At 41.2% G+C, this 14,095-nt stretch overlaps 1 protein-coding gene across 1 annotated transcript in view; it reads right to left on the bottom strand.

Annotated features, from left to right (window-relative positions):
• LOC143119633 (neural-cadherin) overlaps positions 1-12,067 on the bottom strand; it is a 182,110-nt gene extending 170,043 nt beyond the window's left edge. Inside the window, exons 1-2 of the mRNA XM_076281255.1 lie at positions 12,004-12,067; positions 2,474-2,478 (exon numbers count right to left, since the gene is read on the bottom strand). Of these exons, the coding sequence (XP_076137370.1) occupies positions 2,474-2,478; positions 12,004-12,067 (69 nt within the window). The remainder of the gene's footprint in view (positions 1-2,473; positions 2,479-12,003) is intronic.
• Positions 12,068-14,095: the final 2,028 nt, after the last annotated feature.

The raw sequence follows: 14,095 nt of genomic DNA, 5'->3' as shown, positions 1-14,095 counted from the left end.
AGAGAAAGAGGAAAGAAAAAAGAGGGTAGGAGAAACAAAGAGGGAGGGATGGAGAACACTGTTGAATATCTTGAGAGAGCGGTCAGGGGGGAGGAGGTGGGGGTGAGCACTCGGTGAGTGGAGGAACAGAGGAGAGAAGATCCACTTGATGTCAAGCTTTTACCCTGGGGCCTAACTGCTCCCACAAGAGATGATTGAGGGAAAATGAGGGAGAGAGAGAAGAGACTGTGTTTGAGAGAGGGAGAGAGGGGGGGAGAGGGAAGGGGGGAGAAAGTGGGTAAAAGAGGAGGAAATAACTAGAAAAAGTGGGTGAGAGAGAGACAATAGACAAGAGAAACTGAGAGTGTGTGAGAGGGGGAATGTATTGACAGACAGAGTAGAACAAGCTGATGCCAAAGCAGACAGGAGTAGATACTCAGGACGAGGTGATGAAATATTGAGCAGAAAAACAAGTGAAAAAATCAATGTACAGTGGAGCTACAAAGTAAACCCTCCGGAAATATCTAAGAAATGGATATCTGATCTTAAACTAATGGGAAACTGTGTGAAATGTACATGAACCCTTCCCTTCAAATGGGTACCACCTTTGTGGCAGCAATGACATCAACCAAATGAATGATGTTTACGGACTTACTTCGGGTCCTAAATACACCTCTAGGATTAAACTGACATTACTGAATTTCTTAACCACTCTTTGGTATGTTTGATTCTTGCATTCTCTTGTAGAATTTTCTGGTAACCAGTTTAATAGTTCCTTCAATCATGGCAATCATTCCTGGCCCTGAGGAAGCAAAACAATCCCCAAACCATGACCACAGTTGGGATGAGGTTCTTATGCCGGAAGGTAGGGTTTGTTTTTTGCCAAGCATTAGATTTCTCATTGAAGCTGAAACGTTCTATGTTTGTTTTATGCATCCAGATTAGATCAAATTAGATCAGGCAGCAGGAGCTTCCTCCTCCATAATTCTTGTTCATCATTTTAACATAAAATGGTCGCTGATGGAACGTTGGTGGTGGAATGGATAAACACCAGTAGAGGCCTAGAAATCCCTAGAGGTAATAGAATACACCTTGCTCTTATGGAGTTTCTTTTGTTGGACAACCACTTCTGGGAAGAGTAACAATAGTATTTGTATACTACATGTCTGAACATGCTCTTGTAACCTTCACCAGCTTAATGACCAACAACACACTGAGGTCCTCAGCTAGGTCCAAACAAACGTAAATGGTGAATCCCAGACTTCCGGAGTGGAGAATGATTCAATGTGTTGAAAGTTAAGGCCACCAACTCACACCTGATTGTCATCCAACTGAATTCTTAATGACCTTTTATAATCTTTGGGAATATGGGGGGAAATACCAATATGCTTTTCCCATATGAAGGATTTTAATATTGGGCATTTTTGTTCAGTTCATATAGATTGAAAAATATAAAAGGTTTTGTGGTGTTTGTTTTTATCGTGGCCTACTGGTTAGGGCTTCGGGCTTGTAACCGGAGGGTTGCCGGTTCGATCCTCGACCAGTAGGAACGGCTGAAGTGCCCTTGAGCAAGATACCTACATTTACATTTTCTTATCCACAATCTTACAATCTTAAAACGAATGTGTTGAAAATAACACAACTTGTGTTGTTTTTAACACATTTATTTTGTTATACTGTGTGTACACTCTTATAACAAATGTGTTGAAAATAACACAACTTGTGTTGTTTTTAACACATGTCTATGTCCAAATAGGGACAAAACAAGTTGTGTTGTTTCTAACACATTTATTTTGTTATACTGTGTGTACACTCATAACAAATGTGTTGAAAATAACACAACTTGTGTTGTTTTTTTAACACATCTCTATGTCCAGATAGGGACAACACAGTTTGTGTTGTTTCTAACACATTCGTTTTAAGAATAGGATTATTTCCATCACTTCAATTATAATCTGACCACATTTCAGACTATGTGTAGATATTCAGAAGTGTCTAATTCACCTCTGTACTGTATGTGTGAGTGTGCTACTGCCAACAAGCTAAACAATACCATTCACACAACCTGAAAACCCCTGCATAACATTCCTGAAAAATCCGCAGATCTCAGGGCATTTGAGAACTTCACAGAAAATCAGCCGATGATCGTCCCGGATGCCGACACAGGCCAGAGGAGCGTAAAGGGCAGGCAGGCAGGAGAGAAGGAGACAGCGGCACTGCAGAGAGCGAAATTAATTTAGGATCTGCAAGAATAAAGAGGGCTCTGGAGAGATGACTCCCAGCTTTGATGCCATTGTGTACGGCATCTGCGCTGGCTATAAATAGGCCGGGTGTTTTCTTTTTTTTCCACACGGGGCAGGCATTTGTGCTGGCGCTGCATCACCTCGGGGCAACAGCGGTCCACACAGGGATAACGAGGGGGTGAGATAACGAGGCGCATGGGTGGTGGTGGGGGGGGGGGGGGTGTAATGAGGGGACACCAATTACAGCTCACTGTGCCTGAGAGGGACACAGGTTGCACAGGCTCACAAGAGAGGATAAGAGGAGAAAGAGGGGAAAAGAGGGATGAAGATGAAGACACGAGAGTGAAAGAGGATGAGAGGGAGAGACAGAGGGCAGAATGGAGACAGCAAGTGAGATGCCACACCTCAGGAAAACGTTTATTTTTCTTCAATATGGCATGACTGTTTTGCTGTTCTCACCATTTAGGAAGAAGGCCATGATAGATTGAAAGAGCAACATAAAGAAAGAGGCAAAGAGCAGAGGAGTCGATAAACAGGGTAGTTGAAACTGAAGCATGTTCGCTCCTAATTTGATGATTGAAGGTTTACATTACATGTCATTAAGTTGAACACTAAAGGATTTGGAAAGACTAGGGGCCCTATCATGACAGTCTAAAGCGCATAGTCACTAGTCAAAAGCTTATTATCCAAATTTAGTAGGATGTCCAGTCCACATTGGGAGTTTTTTTGTTATCAAACGGCGAGAGCATGGCGCAACAAGGTGCTCCTAGGTTTCTTAATCAGTCATGGGTGTGTTTGGGGCGTAACATCATTTAAACCAATGAGAATGATGTCATTCCCTTTAACGGCACAAAGCGCGACATCAAAGAATGCATCGTTAGCTATAAAGAATGCATCGGTATCGGTATCGAGATTTGCAGATTATTGCATTCTGGTTTTATTTGCATTTTACACAACGACCCGACTTTTTCTGATTTGGGGTTGTACTATTTTGTCCCTTTATGCCACTCTCCTTAACAATACAGTGCCTGCAGACAGCACACTGTATATTTTAAACAATCTAATTTGCTACACTGCTAGCTACCCTGCAAGCTTGTTGATGGTAAAGTGTTATGTAATATATATATTTATTATACGGCTCTTCACAATGCAAGTAGAACGCTCCATTGACTTGAATGGGATTTCCGAAAGTTCTAGCGGTCATTATTTCTTGGGAAAGGACCTCTGAAAACAAGAATGACCGCTGTCAATGGCAACGGAGTTTGCGCTTGGAACTTCATTCAAAAGTGAAAGCAGACGGTTGATCAGCTGTGTTCTAAAGAATGTTTGATTCAAGTTCAGCGTGTGTTGCGAACTATTTGTTTCTCAGCAAAAGCCACGACGAAACGGTAACAAATAAGTGTAAAGAGACATATTATGGAGTTTATTTTTTCGTTTTGGCAAGTAGCCGTATAATAAGCAGGATAATGTATAGAACGCCGGTCATTATTGGGAAAATAAGTCCCTTCAGGACGAAGCAAGTCCCCTCCGCTTGCGCGTCGGGGTCCGGTTCGCCCTGTCGGGACTTATTTTCCCCATAATGACCAGCGTTCTATACATTATCCCTTACATAATATTAAGCCAGCTGTAAGGCTAAAGGTAAAACACGTTTGAAGTATTTCATGATAAGGTGCTCTCTTGGCTAAATGAGCCCTTTCTGATGCTTGATTTTATTCCTTTAGCATTTTTAGGTTGAAGAAATATATTGCTATTAAATAGCTTATTGAGGTTTTTTTCTATTCCTATTACAAACCTTAGGCTACTATCATAGATCCCATCCCATAGTGCAAATAATAACTAGATGTACCACAAAATATGACCGCCGCCCAGTCCAGCACATTTTTTCCACAAAAATAAATCACGCTGAAAGGCCTGTATGATTCTAACTGTCTCACTAAATTGCATTATCCACACTCAATTCTCACTGGTATCTGCTAGACAACAAGTATCAAAACATGATTAGTTCATAGATTTCACATCTAAAATTCATTTTATACAACCCCACCCCCATCTTGCCTGTTCATAATGCTGAGAAATTCTTGAATTGTGTGCATGTGTGCATGTACATGTTTATGTGTGTGGGTGTGTGTGTGTGTGTGTGTGTGTGTGTGCGTGCTTGTGTGTTTGCCTGCGTATGTGTGTTTGTGCATGTGCATGCATGCGTACATATGTCTACTGTGTGAGTATGTGTCATACGTATGATTACTGTGAATGTATGTGTGTGCGTGTGTATCTGTTTATGTATCTGTGCACATGGAATGGGTTAACATGACCCCTGGAGGCAAACATACAGAAAAAATTGGTCATCCTAGGCCCTACGGTTCTCACGATATTCACAGAAAACTGTGTCTGCCCTACCCTCCTTTCGGGGGGTCCAGTACAGCGGGGGGGCTACAGATCAAAACAAAAAATGATGGTTCCATGCTATCCATGTGGGGTTACATGCCCACCAAGTTTCGTGTACCCCGGTCTTTCAGTGTCCCGGGAATCCTTGTTGGTGTACGGTCACTAAATGTACACATAAATTATTTTATTGTAAGCCCCCCATGAACGAAAGTTCACAAAACTTGGCATGCATTCGGAGGGTGTCATAATGATCCTACACTTTCAATTTCGTGCAGTTTTGACCATGTCAGCCAGAGATATTGTGATGAAAACACCTAATTTTTTGCTTTTTAATTTTTAACTAGGTGGCGCTATACATGAAATAAGTGGTAATGGGATGGGTTTACATGCCCCCTTAAGACCAACATACAAAAAAAAAGGTGGACCTCCTAGGCCCTACTGTTCTCAAGATATTCACAGAAAACTGTCTCCGGCCACCTACAGGCCAGTTGGTGTATAGTAACATAAATTAATTTATTGTGTGGCCCCCCATGAACGGAATTCCACGAAACTTGGCGTGCATTCAGAGCAGTGTTATGCCAGCTTTTCTGAACTAGTTCAAGTTCAGTTCATACATGCTCAAAGTGAACAGTTCACGTTCAAAGTTCACAATTTTAATTCTGAACTAGTTCAAAGTTCAGTTCATTTTACTTTTTTCGTGAGATATTCAAATAAATACTTTTTTCACACTACGAGCTAGAAATCACTATACGTTCTTTGAAGTTCCTCATTGTAGACATTTGCTCATGACACTCGGTTTCTTACCAGGTGATGAAACTTGCAGCAGTACAGACAAGGTAGACCAGTCTCCGTGCCATCACTTCCACAAGCCATTTTTTTTTTTTTAATTGCAGCGCTTTCTCTCACTCTCGTCATTGGTCTGTCTCTCTCTCTCTCTCTCTCGCTCCTCCAGCCCTCCGCGCTCTCGTCGTTGCCTGCTATCGATGCCTACCCCGCTCTGCTGCTATTCATCACGGGTAACGTTGTGCGGAAGCCAGTATGCTATTCAACTATTCTCAGCCGGACACTACGTTGTCAAAACCATTTCTGTCTGGTGATACATGATTTAAGCGGCACCAGCGAGAATACAGGAGGGAGGAACTTTCTCTCGTTGCGTTTCAAAAGAGAAAACAGATGTCACTCAGTTTTCAATGGAAAACAAATTCCAACGTTCATTTACAGTGATGTCTGCCGTTCATGACACATAATGTGAACTAATTCACGTTCAAGTTCTTTATTAAAAAAATGGGTAACACTTTATAATAACTACACACAATTCATCATTTATTAAGCCTTTGTTACTTATTAGTTAATGGTTTGTTCATCATTAGTCATTTCTTGTTCATACATAATTTATCATCAGTAAAGCATTTGTTCACACAATTATAAATGGTTTGTTCATAGTAAATTAGCCTATCCAAAAATATGTTTGTAAGTACATGATTTATACTTAATAAGTAATGAAACAACCACTTTAATGAAATCATTTTCTTATTATAAACTAGTTGCAAACTATTACAAAATGCTTTGTTCATCATTTGTAAAGCATTGTTCCTATGGTAATTCTCATACATAAAGTATTTGTAAATGTTTGCATTTGAATTTTGAATTTGTATTTGCAACACATTTGAAAATGTGTTGCAAGGCATAGAAAGTCCTCACTTTAGATAAGCTCACAAAATATCATTAACTAACCACTTGTAACCCCTGAGTTAATCATGAATTATAGTATTAGGAAGTGGTTTATAAAATATGTATCCTCACCCTAACTAATCATTAGTATATGTGTATATTGCATCATTTATTAAGTATTAACAATAATGTATAAACATATTTAAGATATAGGCTTATTTACTATGAACAAACTATGTATAACTGTGTGAACAAATGTTTTACTGATGATAAATTAGAAATTACTAATGATGAACAAACCATTAACTAATAAGTAACAAAGGCTTAATAAATATTGAATTGTGTGTAGTTATTATAAAGTGTTACCAAAAAATGTGTTGCGTTCAGTTCAACGTGTTCTTTTGAACTCGTTCACGCACAACACTGATTCAGAGGGTGTCATAATGATCCTACACTTCCAATTCCGTGCAGTTTTGACTATGTTAGGTCACAGATACCTGCGATTACAACACCTCATTTTTACTTTTTTGTGTTTAACTAGGTGGTGCCATACATGAAATGAATGGTTATGGAATGGGTTGACATGGCCCCTTGAGATCAACATACAAAAAAAAAATGGTCCTCCTAAACCTTACGGTTCTCGAGATATTCACAGAAAACTGTCTGCCCTACCCTCCTTTCGGGGGGTGCAGTCCAGCGGGGGGGCTACAGATCAAAACGAAAAATGATGGTTCCATGCTATCCATATGGGGTTACATGCCCACCAAGTTTCGTCTACCCCGGTCTTTCAGTGTCCTGGGAATCCTTGATGGAAATTTGGACATGCAAAAAAAATAATAATAATCTGACTAAACCTTCGCTGCGCGGCAGTCATAATAATGCAAAGGACACATAACAGAAAAATTTAAATATTGATAATTATTGGTTGGAATGGTTAAATGGTTTATTATGTGAAAATCTGTTTTCTCATATAAATGTTCAGGACCAAAAGGAAGGCCTACTTCAACCTGATGGTTTTGTGTAACCTCATGTAGGCTATCAGATTTCCCCCTTGAGTGAGCAGCTGCTTTATTGCTCGTCTTATTGTAAATCTCTTCTCTCACCACACACACACCCTGAGGAGAGCACACAGGCCTTGTTCAAGACATGTTGGTTAGGGAAGCTGGACTTATGGGCTGGCCCTGCTCTGTTTGTTTGGATTACAGATGGTCCAGATTGAAGCGGTCCGTTCGGCTATGGTGTCGGAGATGAGGTGGAGTTATTTATGCTTGTGTGTGACAGCTATTTGCCAAACGGGAGCCAGGGACAGAACCGTAAAGCACGCTGGTCAGATGCAAGGCCCCTCTGAGGAATGCACATAAACAGAGCTCTGCTTTATGCACATACACCCACACACACACACACACACACACACACACACTTTATGAGTAAATAGACGCACACAGATAAGCATAGTCCCTATACACTCATCTTGTTTCATTTTGACAAGCACAACCTGTTATATTTTTTGTAATACACACCCACACACACACACACGCGCAAGCACACACGCACACACACACACACCACACACACACACACACATGCATTCACAAAGAAAGGTAAAGGGCCACTCACAAATACACACACACACATGCATTCATAAAGAAAGGTAAAGGGACACTCACAAATAGGCACACACACACACACACACACACACACATCAAACAGACATACTTACGAAACATTGAGGACACATTCACAAATCACTGACAAGCACTTTGGCCTCGGACATGGCAGCGATCCATTGTGCCAGAGGTCCTGTGGATGTGCAGGACGTGAACACACTGCACACACAGCTAGTGGGTGCATGTCGATACTTCACCAGCATGTAGAGCTGAGTGTGATAACAACATTCTAATGCTGCGTTATAAAACCAACCATGGCCTTTGCCATGCCCTTTTGGCCAGGCTGCTCAGAGCGACAGAATAGTCCTGAACAGTGGAAAGAGAAAGAGAGAGAGAGAGAGAGAAAGAGAGAGGCTTACCCTATTATTCTTAACAAAAGTTTTAAAAACACTGATTTATTCAATGCTAATAATGCAACTTTGAATTTGAGGCAGACAGACAGACAGACAGACAGACAGATAGATAGATTGATAGATATTGTAGTCTGTAAACTTTGTGTGTGTGTGTGTGAGAGAGAGAGAGAGAGAGAGAGAGAGAGAGAGAGAGAGAGAGAGAGAGAGAGAGAGAGAGAGAGAGAAACAAAATCCTCCATCCACAGGGTTCAGATGGAGCCCACGCCCGAATACCACATCCGATTCCAGTACAGATGGCTGGGCAGGAGATGGGTTACATTGACATTTAGCGCAGTCACGTGGCACTGACACAGTAGAGGGCTCCACATGCTGCCACACATGCTCATGCCGACCCTCGTCTCCAGAGTACAAAACTCGAGAGATACTCACAACGAGAACATAGACACACAAAAACGGCACACACACACATGCACACACACAGACAGACATACATTTCTCTTTATCTATACCTGTTCGTGTCCAACTCTTTTCTTCAGAGGGCCTGCACACCCTCACATGTTATTTGTGAGGCCAACAAACAAACCCTTTTTCAGGGCAACAACATCAACATGTTTTTTTAGGGACAATGTCACCAAAGCTGTAAGCTCTCTCTGCCGATTCACCACCTAGGGGAGTAGCACGACACACATTTGCACGCACCCTTCCCAAAGACATGGAGCACCACTTAAAGGTGCTCTAAGCGATGTCATGCGTTTTTTAGGCTAAAACATTTTTTGTCACTTACAGCAAACATCACCTCACCATCTAGCTAGCTGTCTGTGTCCTGAATACACTGTAAAAAAAAAACGCAATCTCTGTGGACAACCCAGGCTCCAAATACCACACAAAACATTTTGGGCAAACCTTTTCCATAAAAACATAACAAACTGTTCCAGCAAATCACCGGCGAGATGCGCATTTAGGAGAGTTTCAATTGCACGGGGAAATAGCAAGCTAGCTTTCTGTTTTGTTTGAACGTCAACAGAAGTGACGTTACCCAACATTGCTTAGAGCGCCTAATGGCACATTTTACTCGCATCCTCTCAACAAACCTCGTTTCACCTTCCTACGTCACTGAACAACCAGCACAACACTGTGCTGCTCTGTGAGTGAGAGATTGAGGCATCCACAGGAGACGTCGCAGAAAAAGGCTCCCTTTTTTCTAGGGTTATAGAAATACATGGAAAGCTACTGCAAAGTACAAGAAAATCCACTCACTGAGAACAACAGTTACACTGGTGCGGTCTGTTTCACACCTGGATTAAGACACAGTGGCATTTTTCTGTCTGCCATTTTCTCTCATCCTTCCTCAGTAGTCATTCACTCACCAAATAGGAAAGGTCATGATTTTCATTGCCGGTTATCTGTCTGAAAACACTGTTTTATCAGTCATGAATGTGTTGCATAAAATCATGAATATTGTATTCTATGTATGTACTGCCCTCTAGAGGTTGTACACTGTCATGTTTTCTGCGCCCACGTTTCTAGGTTACATTTGTTTATAATTCTTATTTGGCCCATGTGTATAGTGAAGTGAAATGAACAAACAGCTGTGACCACTCTATAGAGTAAACATAGGTTATGTTCAGTGTTATAGAGCTATATGTTATATGTTATATGTTGAATGGATGTTTCCATATACACTACTGGTCAAAAGTTTGGGGTCACTTTGAAATTTCCATTCCACTCCATTATAGACAGAATACCAGCTGAGATCAGTTGTCAGATCTGTTTTTTTTAATCAGGCCAGTAGTTTTCAGATTACATTATGTGCTTACATAATTACAAAAGGCTTCTTGACTGTTGTAGAAAGAAATAGGTGATCTTTAATGAAATATCTACATTGCCCCCCCCCCCCGCAGAAGATTTGAAAAAGATTTTACATTTTAACACGTAAATTAAGGGATATCGGGATTAACCGACATTTCCATTACATGCACATGGGTAGACCTGCAATAATAAATATTGAATATTATCATATTATATTATAATAAACGTGCAGTAAGCAGAATTTAAATATGACACTTTTACATATTAAAATGACATAGTCCTAACAGTAGGCCTACCAGCTGTTTTGAGTTAAGGCCATGTTTAGCCTAATTGAATAACTTAATGATGGAGAAGATATTTTCAGACTTGCCATCCTTGAAGAAATGTCAGTATTACCTCAAACCAGGGAAAACATATTGTCCACCTTGGCCTTCATGTATGCAGCCAACCAAACAGCCAACCAAACAACATAAATGTTGACAATCTGTTTGCCTAATCCTTATCTATAAAAATCACTGGTGTTGATAGAAAGGGACTGGTATCTGGTATCTGTTCTAGCATGTCTGGTTTATTAGTACCTCTTTTCAATCCATTATTATTTGATATTTTTTGTGAAGAAATACATCTATCCCTCATGTTATGTTGCTGTCTTTCTGCTCCTGTCGTGTCTACTGAGGCTGCAATGATCACATTCCGACTAAAGGGGCGGGTCTCAGCAATAGGTGCGTTATGTCAGTCTACTCTAGAAGCCTAGGTCTCGCTTGTTTGCGCGCTAATTATCAAGAATTATGATCTATATGCTACACAGAAAACAAACAAATTAAACACCTATCACTGAGCAAGTCAAAATATTTTGCTAGGTCAACTTTCAGATTTGTTGCAAATAACTAGGCTACATTTGGCCTTGGAAAGGTCTGCGCTCCCTGAGAACGTCATGTCTAACCATCATCGACATGGAAAATATAATGCTAAATGAAATAACTCGTGAACAAGCAACAACATTAAATTATTAAGCCGAGCTAAATTCACAATCGCACTCAGTGCAGAGTCGTTTTGTCTCGGCGAGCTGCGAGAACGTGAATTTGCGAGTAAACACTTGTTAACCTCACCTCAGCAAGTCTTTCATTTAACCCACCTAGGGCAAGCGAAAAGTATCCTAACAATATGATGTTTTACCTTGAGTTTATAGTCAGAGAGAGTGAAGCATGTGGCCCGTGTTTGTTAGCTAACATTTTCTTTTTTTCCTTGGTCATATCGCTGCTGCAGGCCATAGCAGGCACGCAGGCTGCATAACAGAAAGTGAGAGAGATAAAGCCCGCCCTCAGAAACAACTGATAGGTAGGTCTTCAAACATAGCACAAAGAGAGGCCAATCACTTGCCTATCAATCTCGCATGAAATCGTCTCACTCCAGACTATGGGAAGTTGACCCCCACCCCCCCGAAAAAAAAACCTTTTGCAATTATGTAAGCACATAATATAATCTTAAAACTGCTGGCCTGATAAAAAAAAATAATACTGCAATTGATCTCAGCAGGTATTATATAGGTCTATACCTAATGAAGTGGAATAGTGGTGGTAGTGTAAATGCAGCGAATTTCCATGTTAAACATACTTTATCCAGCCAATCTGACCGCTAGGGAGCGCTCAAGCAGGACAGAACAAGACAGAGAGTGATACAAGAAAAAAAGAAAGAAAAACGGGAAGGTTAACTTCAGTTCCCTTTTAGCACATGCTTTCTCTGCTTATTCAAACAAATTAACCAATCAGGTGAGTCTTTGAAAGAAAATACCCAACCGCCATACTGTACAGTTTGCTAGCCTGGTGGTGAGTAGGTTAGGGGTGGAATTTATGTGATGATTATAGCGCTTTCTTGGACTGGTGACAGAACACATACCAAGGTGCTGGGGCGTTGCCTCGCAGCGGAGGATCTTGAGGGTGATCATAAAAGCAACTCTCATAGCTGTGTGGACGGGTAGGGTGGAAGGGAGGGAGCAGTATTTTTCCTTGTTTAACCACTGATGTCATATCATTTCAATGTTTTTAATCACATAGCTTTCACAGAGTTCCAACACAGTGCATAAACAAAGGCGTTGGAACACATACAACACACTCACTTCCCATTGCTTGAAGGCTTTAGTGTGCTTTTAATCACTGGAGCCAATTGTTTGTTGTTCCTACACACTGTTGAAACATGTTCTTCAAAAGGTGTGAAACTCCTACCAGAAGACTATCGTTCACAGCTTAGAATATAGCACACTTATCTGCACAGTCTCAAACTCCATGGTGTCCATGGTGGGTGAGTCTTTGTTTACAACTTAGATGTTGTAAAGAAATAGAAACCTGTCACACCAAACAGTGAAGTGTGTGTGTGTGTGTGTGTGTGTGTTTATCTGTGTGGGGGTGTGGTATCAACAGACTGTAAAGGGTCACAGCGGTCAAACAGGCAGAAAAACAACTCAGGCAGTTGGAGAACAGCGGTCTCTCTCCCTCTCTCTCTTTCTGTACAAATGTCCACTTTAGTCTTTTTGATAAATTAGCTTGAATTTTGCTTTGTCCTTGTGGAAAATTGGAAAAATGAGTTAAATCCATTATGAGTCTCTGCAATACAGATACAGTGCATATGGAATGTATTCACAGCACTTCACTTTTTCCACATTTCATTATGTTACATCCTTATTCCAAAATGGATTGAATTATTTTTTCCCCCTCACAATTCCACACACAATACCATTATGACATGAAAAAAAGTTTCTTTTTTATGTTTGCAAATCTATTAGAAATAAAGAACGAAAATGTAATATTTACATATAAGTATTCGCAGCCTTTCCTCAATACTTTGTTGTGGCACCTTTGGCAACAAATTACAGCCTCAAGCCTTTTGGAATATGAAATCACAAGCTTGGCACACCTATCCATGGCCAGTTTCGCACATTCCTCATTACAGAACCTCTCGAGCTCCATGAGGTTGGATGGGGAGCATCGCTGCACAGCCATTTTCCGATCCCTCCAGAGATGTTCAATGGGAGTCTGGGCTCTGGCTGGGTTGTCCTGAAGCCATTCCTTCGATATCTTGGCTGTGTGCTTAAGGTCGTTGTCCTGTTGAAAGATGAACCGTCTCCCCAGTCTGAGGTCAAGTGCGCTCTGGAGCAGGTTCTTCCAGGATGTCTCTGTGCATTGCTGCATTCATCTTTCCCTCAATCCTGACTAGTCTCCCAGTTCCTGACGCTGAAAAACATCCTCACAGCATGATGCCGCCACCACCAATGTTTCACTATAGGGATGGTATTGGCCAGGTGATGAACAGTGCCTGGTGTCCTCCAAACATAACGCTTGGCATTCACGCCAAAGAGTTTGAGAGTCTTTCAGGGGCCTTTTGGCAAACTCCAGGCGGGCTGCCATGTGCCTTTTCCTAAGCGGTGGCTGCCCTCTGGCGACTACCATACAGGCTTGATTGGTGGAGTGCTGCAGCAATGGTCGTCCTTCTGGAAGGTTCTCTCTCCACAGAAGAACCCTGGAGCTCTGTCAGAGTGACCACTGGGTTATTGGTCACCTCCCTAACTAAAGCCCTTCTCCCCGGATCACTCAATTTAAAGGGACGGACAGCTCTAGGAAGAGTCCTGGTGGTTCCAAACTTCTTCCATTTACAGATGATGGAGGCCACTGTGCTCATTGGAACCTTTAAAGCAGCAGACATTTGTCTGTACCCTTCCCCCAGCTCTGTACCTTGAGACAATCCTGTGTCCTGACATGCACTGTAAGTGTGGGACCTTATATAGACAGGTGTGTGCCTTTCCAAATCATGTCCAATCAACTGAATTTGCCAGAGGTGGACTCCAATTAAGCTGTAGAAACATCTCAAGGATGATCACTGGAAATGCACCTGAGCTCAATTTTGATCTTGATCGCAAAGGCTGTGAATACTTAAGTACAAGTGATTTCTACATTTTTTTTATTTTTAATAAATTTGCAAAAATCTCAAACTTTTT

The sequence above is a fragment of the Alosa pseudoharengus genome, unplaced genomic scaffold, assembly GCF_046254945.1.
Source record: "Alosa pseudoharengus isolate Yale_2024_CS ecotype anadromous, Long Island Sound unplaced genomic scaffold, YU_APseudo_1.1 YU_APseudo_1.1_scf_12, whole genome shotgun sequence".
Classification (NCBI taxonomy): Eukaryota; Metazoa; Chordata; class Actinopteri; order Clupeiformes; family Clupeidae; genus Alosa; species Alosa pseudoharengus.
Note: the sequence above shows the minus strand (reverse complement) of the source record. Positions and strands in the feature narration are given on the sequence as shown.